Below are 26,305 nucleotides of genomic sequence, written 5' to 3' on the forward strand. Positions count from 1 at the left end.
TTATTCCACCCTTAATATTAAATATTTGCCGTCACCTGTGCCTGGGAGGCAAAAGCCAACTGAATCACTGTAACCCTCGGGTCTCTCCTCCCAGAATAACTGATTGGGGGACCACTACACCAGGGTTTCCCCCTACTCTTATACAAAAAGTGCAGTGGGTTCTTAACGTGCAAAGGTGGTGACTCTCCTCTACATGGGGCCGCCATTTAACGTCCTATCCGAGGGACGGAGTGTTTCCACTTAGCATAGCCTGCGTCAAGATTGATTTTTGCCACTTCTACTTGTAGCACAGATATACCTCATGTAAGTTCTGGAATGGAGTGTAATAATTACAATACTGATGTGGATTAATGATGCTCACATAAACAAGTTGGAGTAAAATTCATCTACTACTGACTATATTAATATTGGAAAAACACTGATCACTTCTTTCTTGTTTATATTTTATGCTATAACCAACAGGTTGTCTATGAGAAGCAGTTGGATGGCCTTTTCAAGCAACAATTCCAAAGAGAAATGGTGAGAAATAAGTGACATTATCTTATTTCTATTCTTTGTTTACTCCGTGTTCAAAATTAGCTTTGATCAGCTTCTTATCGTTTACATATACATTTATTTCCATGCAATTTGTATCATTAGCTGAGATTACCTTATTTATGGAAAATAATTAATTTTTAAACGACAAAAGAAAAGCATTTTATTAATATGTTGCCACATGATTGTTGGAGTTTACGGTATTTGTTTTTTTAAGTAATGGAAGTATGTGATGATATTTGAATATTATTTATTGTTCAAACAAAGAAACTTCTTCATATGCTGTTTTGTGCATAACATATTAGGTGTTTTGGGTGGAAATTTAATAATTCAGTGTGAGCTGTAGCAAATGTCAATTTGATTTAATTTTGTCTTAATCCCAGGGTGCATCTTCCATGGAAAACATCAAAGTGTGGCTACTTGATATTCAGCTTATCTCCAAGTGAGTAACAATGACCGGGGTAATAATATACTTATCTGTAAAGCGCTTTGAGAGGGCCTCCGGTCCTGAAAAGCGCTATATAAGAACGAGCTATTATTATTATTATTATTTGATTCCAATTTTTGAACTATCATTTTGACTTGAATAACTGATGTGATAGCATTTTAAGCCGATTACTGTGCCTGTAAAAAATATTTAGATGACAGGCCTATTTAGATAGAACATGTGTGCTATTGGAATAAGATTGTACTAGTCTCTCATTCCTAAGAGTATACAATTTGTGTATGCATTTCATCCATACAGTGCAGATCTTCATGTCAACGTACATGTAGGTAAATTCTACAATCTATTATGCAGCAAATATCACTCAAGGAAATAATAATGATAATGATACATGGTACTTATAAAGCACTTTTAACAATTTTTTCATAGCATTGTGAAAAATAACTATTAGCAGTCACCTCAGAATCTACCGGTATGTAAATTTTCAGCTGTTTGTTTTCTTACAGTATCGCAGTCATTCTGGCAGGAGCAGTAAACACATCATCACCGAACCAGAGGATTAAAATCGCCATTGGTAAGACTTCAAAGTTGATTTGTGTATCTCCTAATAGTTTGTGAATATGAATGTGCAGTCATGTTTTTCAAATGCTTTTGAGAAGAAAAAAAATTCTTGTAGCTGGAGAAGCATGATTAAAAATATTTTATAATAATGATTATACATGTAAAAGTAATATTTGTATATCACTTCTAATTTTCTTATGTTGTAATCAATAATAATTGATAATAATAATAGTATTCTGCGTTTATATAGCGCTTATTAAATCCCTTATCGTAAGATTGTTGCATTAGGTGTGTACACAACAAGAAAAAGAATAGTTTTACTGTAAAAGACGTTTCCTGCCGACTAGATCAAAATAGTTCATTTTTATTGATGACGTCACGCATAGTACCTTTTTTTCCCTAGGGAAAAAAGGTACTATGCGTGATGTCACAATAAAAAAATGCATATTCTTGAACTATGCGTTTTCCCGGCGAGCGCGTACATGATTTCAAAGTGCCTCTGCGCGGTCAACCCCTGCGGTGTCACGGCGCTCAAGCCATATGCAATTTACGCTGTGCGATAACTGCACTACACTAGCGCCAGCTAAACATTTTTACATCCTTCAATGTTTCATTTGAGCCGTGAAATTTTCTTTATTTCTTTTCGATCTGAATGTAGATGTGAATGTGAGTATAAGGTTCATGTTATTACAGAAGTGTACAAGGAATAATACAGATGGAAGGGATATAAAACAAATATAAAATGACTCATTCTCGGAACAAGCTAAAACTATTCGCACTCAGGAACATCATTAGTACTTTTCTCCCGAGGGCCGATGGCCCTCGGGAGAATAGTACTAGTTGATGTTCCTTCGATGCGAATAGTTTCAGCTAGATCCTCGAGTGTCATTGTATATTTGTATAATATATTGGTGATGTCTCTAGTCACTCTAACAATTTAATATTACCCTGGCCATTGGATTCAGGCTTGCTTAAACACAATTGTCCACTCCCTGGGGAGCATCCCAGCCAGGCGCCATTTTACAGATGCTCACAATGCTGGGCACACTACGGTGACATTCACATCGTACCGGGTATCGATTTAACAACTTGGAGGGGGTGACAAGTGTGGATTACCGTAATGTCTCGCCAAAGGGCGTTTGTGCCTGACTTGGATTTGAACCCTCAACTCTTGGATTGAGAGTCAAGTGAATGAACCACTACACCATGAAACATCCACGTTAATTAATAATATTAGGTTGATTCTGTGAATGTCTCCTGTACGACATGTATTCTTTTTCATTTGTGCAATATCAGCATTCTAAAAATCAGTTGATATAACCATTTGTAATGGTTTTTAAACACGTGGAATGAAACCATGGATATGATTTGATTTGGTGTAACATTTACTCTTTAGTTATCTCTAGTTTAGTTGACAATGAATTAATAATCATTAATACCAACTAACTGTGAATTTACTTGTGTACTTTAACACAGCAACACTGAAGGTTCAAGTCGACACGGACACACCAACGAAACTTGAAAGCTTTGTTGTCGCATCCACCCCTCCACAGGTTGGTATTAATCTTTTCTATATTCTGATAAATCTAAAATTGATACGGCATTTTTTTTTTACCGTAGGGATTTAGTGTTTTGGATGTGGGAATGTACTTATTTCATAATAGTTTTGTTTACTCAGGGAAGCCTCATCAGCATCGGTGTTGTTCCTCCTTAGGGCCATGCATTTATCATTACCCCCAACAATTGCCAGGTGCCTATTTACACCTGGGTGGAGAGTGGCGAAAATGGATTATTGTCTAAACTTGGATTTGAACCCTCAAATTTCGGAATGAGTGTCAAGTGAATTACCACTAAACCATGACACCTCTGCTTTGAGTCACTGCGAGACCAAGGCTCTTGCACAAATTGAAAGTCTTGAGGTTTTATGATCAGCAAGGCCCTGGTAAAACTGGGCAGTTTATGAAGTGGGCAATCGTTTCTTGAGTCCCTGCATTTTTTTTCCCTTCACATTGTAGGATGTTCTGCAATAATATTCATACACACTTAAGCTGTGCAGGGCTAGATGGTTTAGTATTCACTGTGCACAATTCCTGAAGTTCTTGATATTTTGCATGGTAAATACATGATCAGCAGGCCCTGAGCATCTGATGTGTGCAAGAACATTACTGCGGAATGTCCTTAAGGCCCTGCAACATATTGCATAGAGTATTTTTCTTTGAATTATGTAGAAAAGGGTAATACAGACTCTTAAGAGTCACTAAAAAATAAATACATGCATAGAGTTATTGTCTTGATAAATTTATGTATCACATTTAAAAAGACAATGAATTCATTTCTTCTTGAAAATTAGCTGTTTAAAATACATTTAGGAAATTAAGCGCATCTTCTTCGCTCCTTGCAGGATTCTGATGATGAGGGTGCCCTAGATAAGCATCTCCTGCTTGCCAATCCTGGAGGCCCACACTGCTACATCTACTCACAACACTCTATCGTATGCTGCTCAGGTGAGAACCATCAGCAGGGTCGGGGTCTTCTCCTGCGTGGGGGCTACAGCCCACGGGACCGACAGCCTACAAGCGCCTTCTGACAACTGTTCAGGGGGTTCACCAGACTGACATTTTGGCCCGAATTCACAAAGGAGGTTTAAAATATAACTCATGGTTTAAACCCTCATTTACATATTCCATATTCTAAAATTATCACAAAATAAGCGCGAAACAGTCAGATGTCCAATATTAAACGCTGGCAAGGCAAGGTAAGGTCTGCGCTAATTTTTAAATCATGGTTTAGGTAAATGAGGGTTAAGCTAAACCTCCTTTGTGAGTTTGGGCCTTTTGATCTTGTGGACTGTTGGTCTACATGGAGGCTGTTCACACCGCAATGAGATTTTTTCTAGCGCGTGCTAGACCGCGCTATCTCTCGTGGACCACCCCCAAGAGGTGCTCCAGTGGCACGCCGTTTTGGCTCGATGTGGCTCGCTGTTGGGCGGACCGAAACGACGTTGTACCTTCCAAACCGCAGAGATAGCGCGGTCTAGCGCGCGCTATCTCTGCTGGTGTGAACAGCCTCTTAGATGTCCAGGGTGAAGGGTGTCTTTGCACTATTCCGAGCAATAGCGTGACACAGGTTCTGGCACTCCAGTTTACTACTTGGAGATTTTGTGTTTTAAGGGCTCAGGTAGCAGGAGGAAGGTTGGAAGGTGTATCATTATTTGCAGAACCCCCTACACCCCCCATACACACACACACACACACACACACAACACACCAAATTCACATTCAGTTTTACCAGCAAGGTTGTACACCCAATTCTGCAACCAACCCCTGAGTTGAGTTTATAAAACTTGTCATTGATAACAAATTGCAAGGATTTACATACAGCTATAGAAAATATGGGCACTTGATAACAAAATAGGAATTATTTTTTCAAAAAATGCTTAACTACTCCGGACCTAACCATTTTGTCCAAAAAGTGGGGTTTTTCAAATATTTACAAGATTTGTCCCTATGCCCCTACAGAAGTGCAACGGGGGTCATACTCCATCTCATAACATATAGGGACATTAATTGTGAAGAAACTATGCTATTGAATTATTTTCACTTTTTATCTCAAGAAATGCTTAACCACTCCGGACCTTACCATTTTGTCCAAAAAGTGGGGTTTTTGAATTATTTACAAAATTTGTCCCTATGCCCCTACAGAAGCACAACAGGGGTCATACTCCATCTCATGACATATAGGGATATTAATTGTGAGGAAACTATGATATTGAATCATTTTCACTTTTTATCTCAAAAAATTCTTAACCACTCCGGACCTTACCATTTTGTCCAAAAAGTGGGGTTTTTCAAATATTTACAAAATTTGTCCCTATGCCCCTACAGAAGCACAACGGGGGTCATACTCCATCTCATAACATATAGGGACATTAATTGTGAGAAAACTATGCTATTGAATTATTTTCACTTTTTATCTCAAAAAATGCTTAACCACTCCGGACCTAACCATTTTGTCCAAAAAGTGGGGTTTTTCAAATATTTACAAAATTTGTCCCTATGCCCCTACAGAAGCACAACGGGGGTCATACTCCATCTCATAACATATAGGGACATTAATTGTGAGAAAACTATGCTATTGAATTATTTTCACTTTTTATCTCAAAAAATGCTTAACCACTCCGGACCTAACCATTTTGTCCAAAAAGTGGGGTTTTTCAAATATTTACAAGATTTGTCCCTATGCCCCTACAGAAGCACAACGAGGGTCATACTCCATCTCATGACATATAGGGACATTAATTGTGAGGAAACTATGCTATTGAATTATTTTCACTTTTTATCTCAAAAAATGCTTAACCACTCCGGACCTTACCATTTTGTCCAAAAAGTGGGGTTTTTCAAATATTTACAAGATTTGTCCCTATGCTCAAAATTTATAGCACTTTTGAACTTATGTATTTATTTTAGTATTGTATTTCAAATATTTCATTCTAGGATTGTTTGACCAGATGCCATCTTTCCAGGAGGTGGGGTTCTCCAAGGCAGGCGACTCTATCAGGGGTGCAGGTAGGCTAACACTCTCTTCAGTTAACTTCGGAATGCTTGTTTTCAGAACTAAAGCAGGCCTGATATTAATCCAATTTAATTTGGTTTCACTATTGATTTTTTTTCCTGATTTTTTCTGACTTTATCCCTATTTTGCCTGATTTTCCCCTTATTTTCTCAATTTTTTCCAATTTTTCCCGATTTTTTCCCAATTTTGTTACTCAAAAGGGGGGAATGTTGCTAGATGCCTCCCTCCCCCCCCCCCCCCCGAATCCTCTCTTCTTCTTTTTTTTACTCAAGGGGGGCAGGGTTTTTTTTTTAGTGCTCACTATCACCCCTGCTAAAGTTAATCAGCAACAAAATGGCCTATATGATTTGCTTTTGTTTATATAGAGTCTTGTGAGGAGAATTAACATTGTAGATAACATTAGGTTATCTAGTTACACTGTTTACAATGTGAACCAGTCCTGTTGTTTGTTGATGTTGGTAAACAAGAATTTGTATGATAATCCCTTCAAATTTTTCAGATTTTCCAGCAAATTCGTCACTTTTAGCTAAATTTACAAATGTTAGAAGAGCAGTAAATCAAACAGATTTTACCAATTGGATACTTGCCGCCAAGCTCATAAGGTTTTTCTTTTGAACCATTGCACGAGGATAACTTCAACGGGAAGATTTTGTATGCAGAGAATACCAGTTTGCATCTATGGCACTCCCGATATTCATTTCTTTTTATTTGTCAATCAGGTTGCTTTGATGGCCAAGCTATTTTCTTCTCCAGCAATCACGGGGTTATCACTGTCAATACATCGCAATCAGAAATGCCAAGGTAAGGTGATATCAGGTAGTTACGGACTTGTGAATTTAATTACTCATTGTTCCTAAGTATCATTTGAGGTGTCCACACTTGTACAAGCATTGCTTTTTAGTGGACCCCTCCGTTTCCAATATGTACTCCTAAATTGTTGTAAATGTTTATAATTGATTTGTAATGTTTTTGTTGGAAACATAAATAATTTGAAGTTGATATTGAAATTAAAATTAGGTAGTGTCTTAGCACAGACCCCTACATGTATCTGTCATAATAAAGGGTATAGATAGACTTAGGCATCGTAATGTATTCAACAATGGGTGTTGAAACAATAATCATATTTCATTTATACTGTGTTTTAGGCCACCTAGATAGAAGATAGATGAGTAGATAAATGGAAGGAAAGGTGGAGAGGTTTTGGATAAAATGATACCTACACAGTGGCATGCAGATTGGCAGATTATGTGATAGATAGATAGACAGACAAACAAACAGACAGACAGACAGACAGACAAACAGACAGACAGACAAACAGACAGACAGACAGACAGACAAACAGACAGACAAACAGACAGACAAACAGACAGACAAACAGACAGACAGACAGACAGACAGACAGAGAGAGAGAGATACGTGAAGATTGATGGATGGTTATTAGGTAGAAAAGTGAATGAATGTCTAAAAATGAATGGTTGATTGACTGGTAAGAGATATCAGATTCAAAGCTAAATCAGTATTTAAATAAATAGTTGAATGTACAGCTAAATAGGCCTAAATATATAGGCCTATATAGGCCCTATATAATATGATGAAAGAAAGACGTTCATATTTCAATTTGTTCTATTTTTATGCATTGATACTAACAAAAAGCCCACTTTAATGTTTGCTTACAAATAATGATAATGACTTTGTGATAAGATTTGTATAACAATTTACTTGAATGGATTGGAAATTCGGTTACAGGAGCGCCTCTGTGCGATGTGTCTCAATTTAGTGTTTCTGTGTTTCTGAGTGGTCTAGGCACCGTGCGTTACAAAATAAAAAGATCAATGCGCACGCACGCCGAGTAGCCGAGAAGCCCGTTTCAAATCGGGGGCAAAGCTAGTTTTCATGCATCGAAACCGGGCTGACCAGATTAAACTAAAAAGCAGAAACACGAAGTTGAAAACCATCCAGAGACTCTGAATAAATTGCGTTACTTATTAATTAATTATTTCATTACAAATCTTTATTCTCAGTTTTCTTATGAAGACTATAACTGATTTTCTTATAAAATTGAAGATATTTATGGCGTATATATTCATTACTGAATGAACGCCATTAAACATTTACCAACAACAACAACAACAGCTAAATAGTGGGATAAAAAGATGTTGAATAGGGTCATACAAATTCTGTTAAATAGGGTTGGGATAATTACCTTTGCTTAGACAGCTTACATTTTATCGGAGTACAATTATGTGGACAATTCGGAAAGGCTTCCAAATGCAAGTTTAATGTAACTGCCAAATAAATGTGACAGGGTTCACTAAACCTGTACAAATTGGCTGTCAATTTTATAGTCACTTTATCATTATTTTTGTTTAGTTTCATTATGGATGACAGCAGAACAGGGCAAACTTCAAGACTAGAGGTAAATATCAAAACAATTCAAAGATACAATTCAGTATTTTAAATTGCATTATACAAAATCAGTTTCCGGTAACATTAAACAGACATGTGGCCAACAAAATGATTTTAAGAACAAACACCAAGTAAAAAATCAAGTGCTTTAGAATTTTATTGTATCTAATTAAAGTGTTTTCTACATTTAACATTTGCCAATGGGACATTTTAAAATGCTTTACTTGTAAACTTAAATATATATCACAAGAGAGAGATATCTTTAGAGATAAACTCACTTTAATCATAATAATTTGACTTAAAACTGTGCATTACATAAATTGCATCATTAAGATATATTTAAGAATTTTCAGCTGTACAACACGCCTTTCAAAAATGTCTGAAGTAAATATTAATCTTGTCAGATGTACAAAAAGTGGGAAGAATTATTTCAGTATTACTTTTTCCTCTTAGTATTATTCTAGTAATTAGCCTCTCTAAGTATGGAAATCTGTACTAAAAGTGATTTTTTTTTTTAAATATTTTTTTTATCAAAAAACACAAAATTTCAAATGTTGTTGCTATATACACTGTTGGTCATAATGGTGGAATAATTATTTTTGCCCCAATTTATGGAATGATTTTGACAATGATTTATTCCTAATATATCGAAATAATAATATGCATTCTCAGATTTTATTGAATAATAATTTGCGAGTGTTTGTTTTGCGTGATTGCTAAAGCATGTGTGTGCTACTATGCTAATCACCTAGGGGACCTACGTCCTTAAGTCATAAATGACAGTAATGAGGATTAATGCCCCATAAAAGGGCCCTAATATAGCACATCGACACGGTATTGACAACAGTGTACTATTTATTGTAATAAAGGAAATGCCTATATTAATTTGAAGTTAACAGTTGTATGTATTCCCCATCCCTTATTAACATCATGCATGTCTTGTATTGACAGCATAGGATACACATTACTGGATTTGAGCACCGTACCAAACGGGTAACATTCTTGGTTCCCATTTGTGTCATATTTGCTTCAAATTTTCCTGAAATCATTTAATTTTTTCTTCTTTGCATCATGTTCTGTTTGCATTCAAGGATTTCACTATTTTGGATCAATTTTTCTTGTACTTTCATTGAAATTGTTGTCATTTGAAATCCTTAAAAACATGTTATTTTCAAAATTTATTGTTTAGTTTTAAATCTTTTAAACAGAATTTGATATTTTATTCCACTCTCCAGATGAAATTATTGCTTGGCCATATTTCATCTTCTCATTATTGACTAAGATTCAACAAATATAGCATTTTACCAGAAGCATTGGGGGTTTTTTTTGTTGGTTTTTCGTTCTTCTTCGTATTCCAGAATCTCTGCTTACTAGTTTCTAATAGTTTCTAATCACCAAGTTTAAAGGGTTTGAAGGGGGGGGGGGGGGGAGTTATAATTGTTACATAAGGGGCTCAATATGAATTTCATATCACCTACAGTATTGCTCGTCATAAAGTAGACACTCTCACACTGTGTCACGTGTGACTGCTTGTATTTGACCCCGTTCTCACTCACTTCGTTGGAGCGCTCTGGAGCGCTCTAACTAAGACCCGTTCCTCAGGAGCGGTTCTTAGGTGAGTGAGAACGGTCAAAGTGGTCCAGGAAGTGGACTTCTGGACCGCTCCAGAAGACCACCTTCCGAGGTGGTCTTGAGGAGCGGGTCTTATTAAGAGCGGTTTGGAGCGCTCTAACGTGCAATGTGAACGGATAGCGTACTTTGAACGGAAGTGAGCTAGTGACCTTCGGTGCGAAACATGTAGTATGGTACATACGGTTTGTATTCCGCGCACGAAATAATTGACCTGCTGACCTGAGCTGCCATAGCAACAAGACCACTTTGACTCGTGGAGCGGTTTGAGCCATAAAAAACTGCTCTGAGTGTGAACGCTCACAAACCGTTCCTCAAGACCCGTTCCTCTGGAGCGGTCTAACTAAGACCACTTTCAAAGTGAGTGAGAACGGGGTCTTATTCCTTAGACTTTGGTGTGACTCGGGGTGAGGGTGTCTACTTTATATCAAGCAATAATGTATATTTATAGACTTTTTATTTAGAAATTATTTAAAAAGTAATAATTTCCTTTTGTCTTTCTGTTTACTTCCTACAATTTTCTTGAAATCATATATATATATTCATTTTTTTAGTCAGGATTTTTTTTTTTAATTGTTAAACTGTAATGCACACCTTAAATCTGGGTCAATATCATTGCTAGTTCATGCAGGGGGAGAAAGCTTCTTTTTCCACAAAAACCTACTACTCCTTTCTTCTATTTTGCTTTTTGATATGCACATTTGCCATCAACATCATCTCCATAATTTCATTAAGGCTAGAAGTTGAAAGCTTAAGAATATAAATAGCAATGCCATCCTAGAATTATGAACAATAAAAGGGAAGATTGACAATTTATTTGCAAATGATAATAAAGTAAATCTGATTGTTCTTTTTGTCTCATCTAATAATGTACAGTGTTTCTTTGGGGAAAAAATACACATTCATTGTTGTAAGCAAACTGCATCAAGCCATCTCCATACATATTCGCGTAATCCTTTCTTGGTAGTGTAATTGCTTAGCTAAACATCAGAATTGTCAAAATTGTGGGGGAAAAAATCAATCACAATATGTGTTTAAGCAATAAATGTTAACCCATCTGGTGCATAAACAGTATGTATACTGCAGCTATAAGGTAAAGAGAAGAAGCAATAAAGTGCATAATATTTTATATTTTTAAAGACAGATTATGAATGAATTTTGCAGTGACAAACTTTTTTCAATACAGAATCGAACTTGTAAAATCCCATCAATTTGACTTGAGATATTATTTGGCAAGATTTATATATACTTTTTCATTTTTAGTTTTGTTACTTTTAATTTGATTTTTTTGCACACTGTATGATTTCAATGTACAGATTGTTTAGGAAGATATGGGCTGCGCGGTTAAAGCGCTGAAGGTTAAAGCTACTATGTAAAGGAAACATGAACAAATTCTTCTGTTCTTTCTCAAAGCAATCCATGCAGCAGCAATCCATGCAACAGCAATCCATGCAGCAGTCTTCCTTCACCACGCCGTCCGCTAGGAGTCGACCCTTTCAGGTCATGTCAGCATCCAGGTCGCGACCTGACACGTCCATCCTGGAGACGACAGGAGACTTAGAGGAGGATAAGACGAATGGACTCAAGATGGCCTTCCTACACTCGTGCAAGCATGACATGGTGAGAGGTCAAAGGTCACATGGACAAAATAATATTATTGATAATGATCTTTTTTACCCAGGTAAGCTCTATCAGCTTCATTGTAATAAAAATGGAGATAAGACTTTTGAATTGATTGTAGACAATTTTTATGTTACAGGACACACAACTGTCCAATTCTGGGATACTTAGGGCATAGGAAATGTCACAAGTAAACTTTGTGTTTGAGATTGAGTGGTCTTGAATAATAACAGAGGTAGAAACACTACTCAGAACTTTGTTTACGTTTTATTTCCTTGTTGTGCAGAATAAGGCAGAGAACTTAGTCCAGGACCTTTTCCTCCAAGACACATTTGAGAGAGGCAAGACCAACTCGTCCCTGGACCAGGCAGTGGCTAAACTGAGTCGGGAACTCATCGATGATTTTCCAGCTTCGGATCCAAGATGGGCGGAGTCTCTCCCTCAAGGTGAATGTGTAAACCCTTCTTTGCTGTGGGCAGCAATTCATGCCCAAGAATTTAAGTGTTGAACATTATGTTTGCATTTACTCATAGCATTTCAGAGTTTGCCATAGGTCAAAATGAATCAAATGATAATGACACATTATGTTTTCGGGTTGTCTGTCCGTCTGTACGTCCCTATCTCGTGACTACATATATATGTGACAAATAGCTTGTAATCACAATATTTTGAGAATCCGTTAATGGATTACAATCAAACTCTGAAAAATTGCTTCAGTTTGGGTTTGTTGAATCACTCTTTGGCGGAGGCATCATTTGCGACTGTGCACGGTCGAAGAGCCATCTAGTGTTATCCTCGAATTGGCAAGAATTATTTCTGTTTTCTACTCATTCATAGTTCCATTTATCAACATTTGCCACTCAATACCCAGGAGAGAAATAGGTACCTGGTAGGATAATGGAAGCCTTTGGGATAGAGTAATAGACATACACCCTTGCGTGACCATATGGTAAGATAACTCTCCGGGGAGTGGAAATGTTGCACACTGTGCCATTGATTCTGATGACAGGGTAACAATAATACCTGTAAAGAGCTTAGAGATGGTTTGCAGTAGTAAGTGATCTACAATTCCAGATTTATTATTATTATTATTATTATTATATTACTATGGTTATCTGCTTCCAGATTCTGTAGCATCCACTGGTTCCCTCATCCTCCTGCACCAGCTGGAAGACAAGATGAAAGCCCATGAGCATCTCGTCAAGTTCATCAAGGATGTCGGTATCTGGGACATGGTATGTAATGTAACGAGTAGTAGTAGTAGTAGTAGTAGTAGTAGTAGTAGTAGTAGTACAAGTATTTCGCGTCACCTGTGCCTCGGAAGAGAAATCAAACTGAATCACTGTGACCCTTGGGTCTCTCCTCCTGGGGGGGGGGGGGGGGGCATTTCACAAAACTTGTCATCAGTGACTAATGACAGTTTTTGTTATAGGCTACTGCAAAACCCTTGCTTCTAATTGGGGATGTGCAGGTGGACCACTACACTGGGGTTTCCCCCTACTTTTACACAAATAGTGCAGTGGGTTCTTAATGTGCAAAGGTGGTGACTCTCCTCTAAACAGGGCCTCCATTTAACATCCTATACAAGGGACTGAGTGTTTCCACTGTAACATAGCCTGCATCCATGAAACGGGAGGTGCATGTTAACACACAACCCATGCTTCAGTCATCCGCCTGGGTTAGATTCAAACCAACAATCTATTGTTTGACAGGCAGACACTTTACCAACAGAACAAACATGAAACCACACAGTGTTGCCACACAAGAGATTAGCTCTCAGCAACTCAAGTAAATAGATATTGTTCCCTTCTCAGATTAAACTAAACACTATCAAGTCTTGGTTATTATAGTAGTAGTAGTAATAGTTATTGTTGTGGCTGTTGCTGTTTTTGTAGTATTTTTTTTTCTTTATTGTGTTGTCATCTTTTTTCTTTTCATTTGTCTGTCTGTGTGTGTGTGTGTGTGTGTGTGTGTGTGCGAGGTTTATTCGGGCATTTTTTTTTAGTATTCTGAGCCCGGTGTGAGTGAACAGTGACGAAATGAACATAAAAACTGCTGAAGTTCAAGGTTTAAAAACAGGTATTTGATTGCAATTCTCTCCTCAGCTTCATTCAGTGATAGTAAGAGACCTACCGCAGACGACACACAACCTTCTCAGTGAGCATGCCGAGAAGCTCTCTGCTGCTAGAGCACTGTGTAACAAACATGTCAAGTAAGTGTGAGAGCTCTTAAGCCTCTTTCAGATACGATGCGGCAAAACCATGGTGGTTTGCTATGATGATGCAAAATATGACATGCTTCAAATTTTTGTATCTTTTAAAGCGGGACTGCACTACTTGTAGCTACTTGCCCCCTCTTTATAGCCAACAATGCCTAAGCAGTACCCATTGATCCTCCATGTTAGCCTTTTTCGTTTGTTAAGTGAGAGCTGTAAGTGCATTAAGTTTTATGTCATGTACACTAAAAAATCTGTAGTTTATTGTGCCATATGATGAGTGAGCCTTAGTTCTCACATTCTCTCTGTCTGTCTTCCTCACATTCCTCTTTCTTCTCTTCCTCCTCTCTCTCTCTCTCTTTCTCTTCTCCTCTCTCTCTCTCTTTCACTCTTAACTAGTGCGGTCCATGGACAAAATGCAGAGATTTCAAGAACAGACCCCTTTCTCCACAAACTTTGAAGCAGTCCTGCTTCCATTTTTTGAGCGTGAGTGAATACCTCAATATAAAAACCAAATCTCACTCACCCACATACACCCTCTCTCGTCCATTTTATAAACCAGATTCCAGGGACTGATAGACACAGCAGTATGTCGTGCCTTGAGGAAGAGGAAGCAAGATGCAGTCCCTTCCGGTCTTACCCCTAGAGACATCTTCTACAGAGAGGTACGTCATCTTATACACATCTATCTCATTTAAAGGAAAATCCAACCTTAAAGGTAAAGACCAGTTATGGTCATGCGATTGCATTGTGAAAGAAACGTTGTGGAATCGATCAGAAAAGGTTGATCATCTAGCATCTAGCATCTGCAAGGTTCTGGAATCATCAAAATGATAAGAAATTTGGCCCATTCTTCGTAAAGTTACAAGCACTATACACAGAAAGATGTATATGGGACTACCCTATATCTCTCACAGACCATGAGAGAAACAAATTTACCAAATATATGAATTAGTAGGCGGTTTCCCGGCAAATTTGTTATCATCATGTATTAGTCAAAACATATTCTTTCACATGATTGGTAATGAGAGCTTCCATTTCATTTTTTGAAATTGGGGCGTTTCCAATACTGGTCTTTACCTTTAATAGACAACCACTCTTAAAGAAAGTAGGAAAATCAGAGAAGCAGAGTGTTAAAGTTTGAATGAAAATCAACAAAGAATGAGAAAGTTATGAATTTCAAAAAGTTGTAATCAATGAACGTAAAGGCACTATCCAATTGGCTGTATTGGTAATGTCACTGATGTAGTGACGGACAACTTTCCCATTTGTCTCAACACACAAAATGACTAAAATCTCAATTTTTCTAAATGTAAAACTCATAAGGGTCTTTCCATTCCGTCATATAATTTGATCAGTGCCCTGAGGAAGAAGGCACTTAAGAGAAAAACAGATTTAATGATGTTTAAGTACACAATAAATAGGAGAATTGTCCGTGACTTAATCACAATCCACTGACGAAATTGCCAATTTTAGATTCAAATAGATTTAGTGACCTCATGTAGACTCCCTCTATTCGTCCGATTTAGCTTAACCTTATTATGAACTTATGACAAGTCAAGTGTTGTTTTTTTTCTTCTATTTTTCTTCCATTGCAGGTGTCTAAAATGGAAGATATTGTGGAAGCCTTGATGGAGGAAGAGCAGGATCTTCTATCAAGTGGACTTACTCCCCAGGACACAGTGAGTCTCATCTCTAGCATCAACACCATCATTCAGAGTGTCCTCCAAGAAGCCTGGCACCTCCACCAATCAAGGTCACTGGTCTACCAGTCTCACAACGAGGCCAGCGGGACCTCGTTGCCGTTCATTCCATGGATTGGTGAGTTGCAGAATTGAAGATACGAACATGTTTGTGTTTGAGTGTAACTTTTACTTTAGCTGTAATGCCCTGACATATTACTTAGCCATCTCAGTAATTTACTTGAAGGGTTGGTGCCTTACACAGAGGCACTAGCATACTGTCTTACTTTGACTTCTATACAGGGTGTCCCTGAAAGAAGAAACCAAATCTTCTTTGAATCACTCAATAATTTCACATTGTTATTTGGTTGATGTATACATGGTTGGTTTCAACTCCTTGTCCAAAATACGTAAGTGGATGTCTGCTAAGTTTATTCAATTTCTTGCACAATTTGCCTTTAAGCTTTGGTTTCTCTATTTCAAGGAATTACTGTATGGATCAGTTTCATAAACTAGTGTTTCTACGCATCCAAATTTTTTTTCCATCAGTCAAAGGCTTTTGTTTATCGTTCTTAATTTGTCCAAATAATAATGACTTATGTTGCAGTAAAACGTGATTAAATGGCTTTTTTTTTTTGGGGGGGGGGGTTAGATTATGGCTATTTTATGTTTTTTGTTAATTTTTATACTATCTTTGCAATAAAATGGTCACTCCATTCTATCCGTTCCTTCAACAGCCTCTTCTGGGCCAAGGGGCATACGTATGCAGCTTGTACAACAGGTAAGTGGAGTGTCCTTTCAATATCATCCATCAGCCCTTCTGATCTGCTATCCCATTTAGTTTCATATCTTAAGAGCCATTAGAGTCAGCATTGCCAAGCTTGGGCGATAGAGGCATTGTTATTCCTCTATTATGTGTGGCTAGAAGCTGTAAGATCATTCACTAATCATGCTAATCTCTCAGTACCTCCACTTTTAACACAAATTTAATTTGGGTTTGCAAAAATATTGAGAGTATCTTAGAGCCCCGCCGCACTAGTTTGGCCAGGAGGGATTAGACCTCCCTGCATGATCACTGACAGGTGGTTATCTCATCAAATAAGCTCTCAAATAACATAAGAAAAAGAGGATCATGGGGACCAATGGTCACGGATTAGGCATTGGTTGCTATATGGAGGGCGGAAGTTGCTATAAGTAGTGCAGTGGGCTTTAATACAAAAAAATGAATCCTCAGAGAGTATACTAGTTTTCAACAAGTTTAAGGAACAGCTTTAATATAGAGATTTTATGTTTTTGGATGCTCAGGGGGGTGTTTCACAAAGATCCTAAGTTGGATTTAAAAATTATGGAGAGCCATGTGTAGCCTTAAAATAAAAATATTCAAAAGTGAACATTCAAGTATTCCAGAACAAATCAATAACATAAAATCTCCTTGATAATAGAAAATAAGAATGATTTAATCCTTTTAATTACTTTAACAAAATATTTCATAGATGCTAATGGCTTTCCATAAATGTTAAGTCCAACTTCGAGATAAGTTCAACTTAGCATCTTTGTGAAACACCCCCCTGGCAATTAAAGCAGGCTGTGTATATAACATTTGCTTTTTTTTTAATGCAGCATAACCTGACGGTAGGCAGGGCCGTGGCTAACGCAGAGGACGCCCAGTCTCGCTCCGGTCTCTTCCAGCAGCTCCAGTCCATCACGGACCTCTTGCTGGAGGGCTACATCGCCCAGCTGGAATCTTCCATGCAGGCTGACGGGGAGGACAGCGTGCAGTATGCTGAGCTGGAGCAGAGGTATACCCAGGAGAGGACCACCCTCATCTCCCCATTCTGTAAGTGATGCATTCCACCGAGATGCCAACCAGTATGATTTTATCGTATTTAGTACGATAAAAAAGAGTGAAATACGATAATACGATATCGCCTCTTGAAATACAATTTTTCATCTTTATAAAAATCTTTCTCATTTAAATGTTAATGAAAGAGCGAACATTTTACTTGACCGTTCTTACCAGTAAAACAATTTTCAGCGAATTTCATATTTTACTCACTATTTTGTGAAATGCATTGATGTGATGACAACGGGCCAGTGGAAGTGTGGAGTTTTCATGAAAATCTGATTTTTCTCTCCAAAATTTTTCTTTTTAATTTTTTTTTTATAAAGGATATTCAGTCTCTTTTTTTGTGTCAAGAAGTTGGCATCTCTGATTCCATCCCTCCAAGATGTAGCTAGGTGTAGGCAATTCCATGTTAATTTTACTAAATATTTGAATGTGCTTATTATAGATATGAGGTTAAATTACCTAAAAGTGTTGCTATGATTAAATACCATGTAGCCCATTACTTTAACCAGTGTCCATTTTAATTTAGTCTTCAAGCTACCTATTTTTTGAGTTATCTTGATGGTTATCTGTGGCAACAGCATGTCTTGATCACATTATTCTGTTACCACATGGACACATCGTTCAATACTTATAAACAACAGATATATCATTGCAATAGAAAGCTTTGTACATGGTATTACATTTAATTAATAATCATTATTGCCAATTTTATATTGAATTGAGGTGCCGTGTAGATGTTTTACTTAAAATTGCACGCTTGTTTATTATATGTATTTTATAATAATTTTGAATGTAACAAATTTAATACCAATTGAATTTGACTGGATATATATATATATATTATATTTTTTTTTACGGATAATGCATTATACCACCACTCAATTTGGGTTTACTGTCTCTCTCTTTCTTTCAAAATCTTTCTCACTTTCAATTGTTGGACAATACGTTGATGTCAGTTGATATATGATTATTGGTCCTGTGAAGTCCTATGTACCTTTTAATTATGTTTAAATGCGATTGCTCTTGAGTGTTTTTTTTTTTTTTCTTCTTCTTTTCATATCTATGTATTTAAAGTGTCAATATATACAGTTTTATTGTACAAAGTATATATACATATAACTATATTGTGAACCATTTATATGCCTGCCTTTTTTACTGTATGAAATCCAACTTATGGTTGCAATAAATGAATGATTTAATTAATAAAATACTTGTCAACCGAACTATCAACTACAACACCTTATGCTTCTAGATCGATATCATAAATGAACTTGTACATTTGGATATTTTTCATTTATATTTTTCTTTGACTTGTCACCAGTGGAGCATAGACAGTTCGAGAGAGCAGCTGTGCTTGCTGAGAAGTACTGTGACTTTGGCATCCTCGTTGAGCTTTGCGAGTCTGGAACGGGCCGCAAGGACAGACTCCAGTACTACATGGATCAGTTCTCAAATAAGGTATTTCAGGATCCATGTTTATCATTAAGTTGATTTAATTTTGGCATCCTTGTTGAGCTTTGCGAGTCTGGAACGGGCCGCAAGGACAGACTCCAATACTACATGGATCAGTTCTCAAATAAGGTATTTTGTGATCCATGTTTCTCATTAAGTTGATTTAATTTTGGCATCCTTTTTAAACTATTCGAATCTGGAACAAGCCGCAAGGACAGACTCCAATACTATATGGATCAGTTCTCAAATAAGGTATTTCAGGATCCATGTTTATCATTAAGTTGATTTAATTTTTGCATCCTTGTTGAGCTATGCGAGTCTGGAACAGGCCGCAAGGACAGACTCCAATACCACATGGATCAGTTCTCAAATAAGGTATTTTGTGATCCATGTTTCTCATTAAGTTGATTTAATTTTTGCATCCTTGTTGAGCTTTGCGAGTCTGGAACAGGCCGCAAGGACAGGCTCCAATACTGCATGGATCAGTTCTCAAATAAGGTATTTTGTGATTCATGTTTCTCATCAAGTTGATTTAATTTTGGCATCCTTGTTGAGCTCTGCGAGTCTGGAACAGGCCGCAAGGACAGACTCCAATACTATATGGATCAGTTCTCAAATAAGGTATTTTGAGATCCATGTTTCTCATTAAGTTGATTTAATTTTTGCATCCTTGTCGAGCTCCGCGAGTCTGGAACAGGCCGCAAGGACAGACTCCAATACCACATGGATCAGTTCTCAAATAAGGTATTTTGTGATCCGTTCATCTTATCAAGTTGGATTTCATTATGAAGATGTTCCTTGTCTTTTCATACTATATCTCTATGTTTATAAACATGTTTGTAAGAGAGTCAAGAAGTTAAGTAATCTGGTTTATTCTCGCTAATATATAATATTATTGACATAATATATTATTTATAATTGTACAATGTTGTTTCCTTTTTAACAGATGGTTTAAATCTCATGGTGCCAGTCAAGTTGATTTTGTCTCATCTCTTTCCTCAATCTTTCAGTTGCTATTAATTCTCCCAATTTTCTTAATAATTGATTGATCTTGCTGTCATCCCCCTTGATATTAATTCCAAAATCATTTAGTCCTAGAGGACAAAATTATTTCAGTTATTGTTTACAAAGCATGTTTTAGTTTATTGTTAAACTCGATCTTCCCTTTCACACCCTAATCATGTTTTATATTATCTGTAAGCCTCTTCTTTTAAATGGCTAGGTATCTTTGCCATAGGCTATACTATCAAAATGCTTGTTTACATAAAACTTTACATCATATTTTCTTTTTCTTTGTAACTCATGTATGGATATGTATACAAAATCAACTGTTTAATTGTTGTTACTTTGTTACCCACTGAGATACATTTGTAACATTGTGTTATGTTTTAATAAATTAAATTAAAAAACTAATTTTCAACCCTTTCTTACAGGGCTTCTCTGACTTTGTTTTCAAGTACTACATTGACAGAGGTGAGTTCAATGGATTACATTTTTATATTCTTGTAGTAAATTAAACATGATTAAAAGGGATGCTTTGTTATGTTATGTCAGGTGCATCAAAGGACTATAAATGGTTCTTCCTCTCACCTTAATGTATGCTATGACACATGTGTATGATATGATATGTAATGTAATGTATGATACGTCATCCATTTTGTATATAAGACTTGACACTTTTTCTTTTTTTGTATGTCCGTGCCAAAGGTCAACGTGGGAAACTGCTGACCCATTTTGCCCATCGTCCAGAGCTGAGTGAATTCTTACAACCACATGACCACTTGGGATGGCTACAGGATATCCACACCAACAACTACTCGCAGGTCAGTAACGTTTGTTCTTGCGTCAGAACACTTTACTCATTTCGTTCACTTTATCAGTCAATATTGTTTTGCATATATTCAGTCAGTTTTTGTTTTCTCTTGCTCTCTCTATCTCTCGCTCTCTGTCTCTGAGAATATGGACTGGTTTAATAAGCGAGTTCGTAATTTGGATTTGCGCATGGGCAGATAAAGGTCATTCGTACCCAAATTGTAAAACCATTGAGACGAATACTCGGATCGTGCTCATGAAAGTTATGTAATCAGTATTCATTTATGCACCAACAGTACATTTATCTGATACACAGGTAGAAGTATTCTTCTCAAGAGGCAAACAAAAGGTACTCATGAAGCACCTCCATCCCTTTGGCAGTGATAAAATGCACATGTGGGACGTATCCATCATGTAAAACATCTGTGGATATTTGGGGGTCATGCGTTCCAGAGCTATTTACGAACTCGCTTATTGTTGAGGTGATATTTTGATTCTGCACCTTATGTTTGGAATGTTCTTTTATTCATACAGCATATCTATCTTTTTTTCTTTACAGGCCCAGGACACATTGAGAAAACTTGCAACTAGAGAATCCTTCTCAGTCTCAAAGAAGAAGGTATTAACCAGCTGATTAAATTCCTTGAAAAGTAGTAAATATTCAAGATATGATGTTGGGATTATAACTATGTTTATCACTGTAATAGTATATATACCATACAATTAGTTATCTTAAAATATATTCATGTTTGTTTTGTTATAATGTTAGTTGCTCATGTTATTATCTTAAATTGTACTAACTCTTGATTAGTATAACTTTTTCATGTGTAATATGTTTCATATTTTGCTTCAACAATGCATATAGAAACTTATATGTTTACTAGCACTCTAAGAATATAGCATTATTATTATTATTAGGAAACTACATAATTGAGTGAGGTGGAATGCTAGTCATAAAATTTTCATTCAGCAACTAATTTTGAATTTCTTTTGCATTAGAGTTATTCATCTACTTCTGTTATGCAATTGCTTTGCATCTTTGAAAGATAACATTTCTAGTCCTTGCATATCATAAATGGTTCATAACATTTGAGAATTCAATAAAACTCAATGTTTTGATTACAGACGCTGCTGAGCCTTGGCAAGCTTGCTGCTCTAGCATCGGACAATGATCATCAGAGAGAGATTGGTGGTGAGTGTGAACAAGACCCTCAAAACACACACTATCTGCTAGATGGCAGTTATGACTGGACAAATGAATGTTTACAGTAACGTTCCCTTGATCGCATTTTTATCTGTGTGATTTTTAGATTGTATATTGTATGGGTTATAGCCAAATTTGTATCCTATTTTCCCATATTTGTTCCTCGAAAATGAACTACCGGTATACGTTTATGGTAGTTTATGGAGACTTCTTTTTTATATATAAACAGGGGCTGACAGCCTCAAAATCAACATTTTCAGATGCTCTGTATGTTAGGTCTTTCATGAAAATACAATTATATCTACCGGATTTACATTTATGAATATGGCTGCAGATTCAATCAGTATTGATTTTCATACAGTGTGAAATCAAGTACTCTCTAGGTCATTCGTCAACTTGTAGGAATAGGTAGACACGAAGAAAAGAGTTTGAATTGTCACCTTTACTACATTTACAATGTCTTTGAAAGAATTCTTGGCTATAATAGTCACAGAAGATAAATCTTGATATATTGTGTCCTCCCTTAGAAATCAATGCAGAGTTGGACGTCATCACGCATCATGAACAGCTACCAAGGGATCTTATTCAGGTGAGTTTTTGTTAACCCGCTTTTTAAAAAGGTTATATTTTAGCTTTCATGAAAATACCTGAGAATACCTTGCACTGGTGAATTAGTCATCGAACATTGCATTAAATAGCCCAAGTTCAAATTTATTGCAAAGCCTTTGGGCATTTCTACATATTTTCCAAGGATTGTGTCATTTTGATGCAAATTTATAAAAAGTGCAATGCAATTACCAGTAAAAGCTATTTACAACAGTACTGTATCCTAAAGAAATAAGAATAAGTACCATAAACAAATAAGTAAAGCACAAAGATTTCCATGTGTATGTTTTCATTTCTTCAAGAAAATTGATTTATTTTAATGATATATACATGTATCTATTTGTATGTTTACAGAAATTGAATTTGAATGGGGATGATCTGCCCTGCATGACTCCACAGCAACTAATTGAGGTACCGTAAGTCTTTCTGAAATCATAAAAAGATATTAATAATAATCTCTGTTTAATGAGCACCTTCTTAATTTTTATACCACAGTGATGTGGGGAGGGGGGGGGTCAGAGAGAGAAAGGGTGTGGGGTGCATAATAGCATAGCAGGGCCCCGTCTTTAAAGAGTTGATATTTATTGCAACTATGTACATAAGAGAAAGGAGACTGCAAACTTACGATTGATTAGAGGACTTGCAATTGATTTGGATCAATCACAACTGTTCATAAGACGGGGCCCAGGGATGCCTATTGAGGAGGCACTAGCACGGGGGAGACACCGATCAAACTTGTTGAATGGAGTGCGAATTAAAGTGACTCTGTAACATTGTCTCAGATTCTGAAATAAGGCTCTGTATAAGCTTGGCTTGTTAGAGTAATGTGCCGCAGGATTCCATATCCTTAAACTGCTGGCGAACAGAGCAACAAGACCAAGCTCTGCAATTATTAGGATCTCTGTCCAGTAGTGCCGTGTTTGTTCCATCGAACTGGATCGACCAAATCAATTGATTCACAATATATGTATATGCAATATTTTTTCCCGTAACATGAGAGTAATTTTAATAGTTTCATACTATTAATTAAATGTATTGTTAACTGTAACTGTATAATTGTTTTAAATGGGGGCACGCTACAAGAGTCCCATCTCGCACCCCGGGGCAACGTGTCTGACACGGCCGGTTGTAGCAACTACTCCGAAGATCAAGATTACAGTAATCTTGATCTAAGGAGACACGAACGAACAAAGATTCTGAAACAAAATCCTGGATTTAGCTCGTGCTGCAATGATAATCATAAACCATTAGGTCAGTCAGGAACCCCATGACTTTTACAAGCTGTCTGATAATCAAGATATGTATGATTGGAAATCGAAATCAAATTTTCTGTTTTCCTAATGGTTTTAATAACACTCCAGTCTATTGGGAAAAATGATTATGGTGAAACCGGTCACTCAAAGATTTTTACTTTTTTGAGGGCACTTCATGATCATTTTGAAGCTCATTTTGTTATGGCTTCAATATTACACTATATCACAGACACTGATAACACGTAGGACCATGCATCTCAGATTAAACATTGTTAAACTATGCCTTTAAGGGAGAGAGAGGGATGGGTGGGGTTGAGATTAGTATTGATCATTGAACCTTCACGGGAGCTAAAACTAGATGGATACATGACTTGTATTTCTCCTTCTTGTTATCACCTTCAGCTCTACATCAGCGAGAGGAACACAAACTCCAACGAGTATGACTTCAAGAAGGCTCTAGATTTGCTACAGTACCTCCATAAGGTATGGCCAAACACCTTTAGTTGTAAACTGTCACAACAAGGCAACATTAGATGCTGCTCATAAGTATCGGCTTGCATGGTAGATATACAGTAGGCTTACGGTTGCACCATGTGAGAACATTGGATTATACAATTAAAGGTTCCTGCACTTCACAACACAACATTAGCATCAGTATTAATACATAACAAAATAACATAATACCTGTGACAAACACAGTCGTAAGGTTTTAATAACAAAATCAGATCTTCACAAGCGAGTCTTCTGCTTATGCTCATAATAAACATATGTCTTTACATTGATACATATGTTGTTGTTTTTTAAACATTGATTGGACCATACATTTTGATTGTAATCAAAACATTGGTACATTACAAATTAGCGTTTGTTTAACCTATATCTTGTAAGTGTATTTTTTAAAGTATACTTTTTCTCTTCAAAGATGAACATACTAATTACCGTATGATATACCATTGCTGCTCTTGGCTTTTATAGTTGATTTCTCTCACACTTTTTACTTTTAGGAGTATTTTTTTTTAGCAGTGATGTACTTTTTTTTTTCTCAAATGAATTCAAATGATCATAGACTGTAGTACACTTGACTATGCACCCTCCTTTTGCATAAAAAGTTAGATGGTGACTTAGACGTATTTCACTTTGTATAAACTTGTCTTTGCATAGGAGGGCTCCCACTATACAGACCTGATGGTGAGGATATGGTGCAGAGCTATTCTACGAGATGAGTAAGTATTCATGCTCTTCATAATCAGATTAATGCAAAGTTATAATGATAAATACCCTATAATTATTAATGATGATAATTACAGAGATAATTTTATTTATATAACACCTTTTTAAAAGGTGCTGATACTGATATCTGAAAGCTTCTTTCCTGCATTTTTACATGTGGCATTTATCATAGCTCACTAGGTGTCAAGCTTCGCTTATCTTGGTGCCCTGGCCAGTTGTATTTTAAAATTTCATATTTCTTCATGCATATTATAACGATTATCGATTTCATTATTTATTTAGAACTGAAAAATAATTGAAATGAGCATCGACTCCAGACATTTTCAGAGCTACCAAGTGTCACGCATTTCGAGGGTCTGGCAACGCTCTCACACACAAGGCACGCGCTAGATTTCGAAAAAACGCTATACCTTATATGTGTATTACACCCTCACCTGCGCGCTCGCGCCGAATCATGAAAATGTCACGCATTGCTGATCTTTGAACTTGGCGTCTCTTCATTTTGTGTCATTGTACTTATACAAATATCGCTGTATGATATTTACAGATGTAATATTTACATTTTTCTCTATAAGAGTTTTAGTTAAGGTCATTTAAACCTGTGCTACAGCTTTGGGCTAGTAGAGGAGGCACTCTAAAATTATTGTCAAATATATCAGGGTTTCCATCTGTCTTGGATAAGGACTTCCCATTTTTTCCAACCAGAAATTGAGAAAAATCACTTAAAAACTCTGTCGGAAGTGAAAAATGAAATAGATGAATTACATATCAATGGAAAGATTATGAGCCATAGATTACAATAATATCAATTATATGCTATTTGAGTGTCTGTCAGAGGAGTAACAGCTGATGTAAATAGAAAGATTAAGCATTAAAATAATAAAAACAAAATTAACAAATGTAATTATTTTATTATAATGTAGGTGGAATGAGATGCAGGGTGTGGACCCATGGGACTACATCAAAGACTCCATCTTCTTTAAGACAGCTGCCAAAGCACTCCAAGAAGGTAAGCTCCTCTCATAGATTTAATCGACCGATTAAAAATTGGATTAAAATTAAAAATTAGATTAAAAATGGACTTGGGGATATTAAATTGTTTTTTCTGGGGGAAGGGGGTCCTGATTTAAATTTTTTACATCTTAATGAATGGGCCCTGTGTTTAAATCTTGACATTCTGGGCACCCATGTGTCCCTGGAAAACCTGTAAGTGATGAGACCTGCTTTTAATGTAT

The 26,305-nt window shown here is 36.6% G+C and overlaps 1 protein-coding gene across 3 annotated transcripts in view; it reads left to right on the forward strand.

Moving 5' to 3' along the window:
• LOC576449 (nuclear pore complex protein Nup133) overlaps positions 1 to 26,305 on the forward strand; it is a 47,170-nt gene that overhangs the window by 19,658 nt on the left and 1,207 nt on the right. The window contains exons 7-33 of one of the 3 annotated variants that reach the window (XM_030999501.1): positions 463 to 519; positions 918 to 976; positions 1,486 to 1,553; positions 3,017 to 3,093; positions 3,942 to 4,044; positions 6,034 to 6,105; positions 6,832 to 6,913; positions 8,483 to 8,528; positions 9,470 to 9,511; positions 11,561 to 11,767; positions 12,054 to 12,213; positions 12,893 to 13,002; positions 13,873 to 13,979; positions 14,545 to 14,647; positions 15,581 to 15,803; positions 16,402 to 16,445; positions 17,285 to 17,501; positions 18,835 to 18,971; positions 20,399 to 20,438; positions 20,673 to 20,788; positions 21,337 to 21,396; positions 21,903 to 21,969; positions 22,509 to 22,570; positions 22,942 to 22,998; positions 24,243 to 24,323; positions 25,002 to 25,063; positions 25,994 to 26,079. In XM_030999501.1, coding sequence (XP_030855361.1) covers positions 463 to 519; positions 918 to 976; positions 1,486 to 1,553; positions 3,017 to 3,093; positions 3,942 to 4,044; positions 6,034 to 6,105; positions 6,832 to 6,913; positions 8,483 to 8,528; positions 9,470 to 9,511; positions 11,561 to 11,767; positions 12,054 to 12,213; positions 12,893 to 13,002; positions 13,873 to 13,979; positions 14,545 to 14,647; positions 15,581 to 15,803; positions 16,402 to 16,445; positions 17,285 to 17,501; positions 18,835 to 18,971; positions 20,399 to 20,438; positions 20,673 to 20,788; positions 21,337 to 21,396; positions 21,903 to 21,969; positions 22,509 to 22,570; positions 22,942 to 22,998; positions 24,243 to 24,323; positions 25,002 to 25,063; positions 25,994 to 26,079 — 2,545 coding nt within the window. The remainder of the gene's footprint in view (positions 1 to 462; positions 520 to 917; positions 977 to 1,485; positions 1,554 to 3,016; positions 3,094 to 3,941; positions 4,045 to 6,033; positions 6,106 to 6,831; positions 6,914 to 8,482; positions 8,529 to 9,469; positions 9,512 to 11,560; positions 11,768 to 12,053; positions 12,214 to 12,892; positions 13,003 to 13,872; positions 13,980 to 14,544; positions 14,648 to 15,580; positions 15,804 to 16,401; positions 16,446 to 17,284; positions 17,502 to 18,834; positions 18,972 to 20,398; positions 20,439 to 20,672; positions 20,789 to 21,336; positions 21,397 to 21,902; positions 21,970 to 22,508; positions 22,571 to 22,941; positions 22,999 to 24,242; positions 24,324 to 25,001; positions 25,064 to 25,993; positions 26,080 to 26,305) is intronic. The other 2 variants (XM_030999502.1, XM_030999503.1) reach the window with 2 other exon arrangements.

This window comes from Strongylocentrotus purpuratus, unplaced genomic scaffold (assembly GCF_000002235.5).
Source record: "Strongylocentrotus purpuratus isolate Spur 01 unplaced genomic scaffold, Spur_5.0 spur5_scaffold_5, whole genome shotgun sequence".
Lineage (NCBI taxonomy): Eukaryota > Metazoa > Echinodermata > Echinoidea > Camarodonta > Strongylocentrotidae > Strongylocentrotus > Strongylocentrotus purpuratus.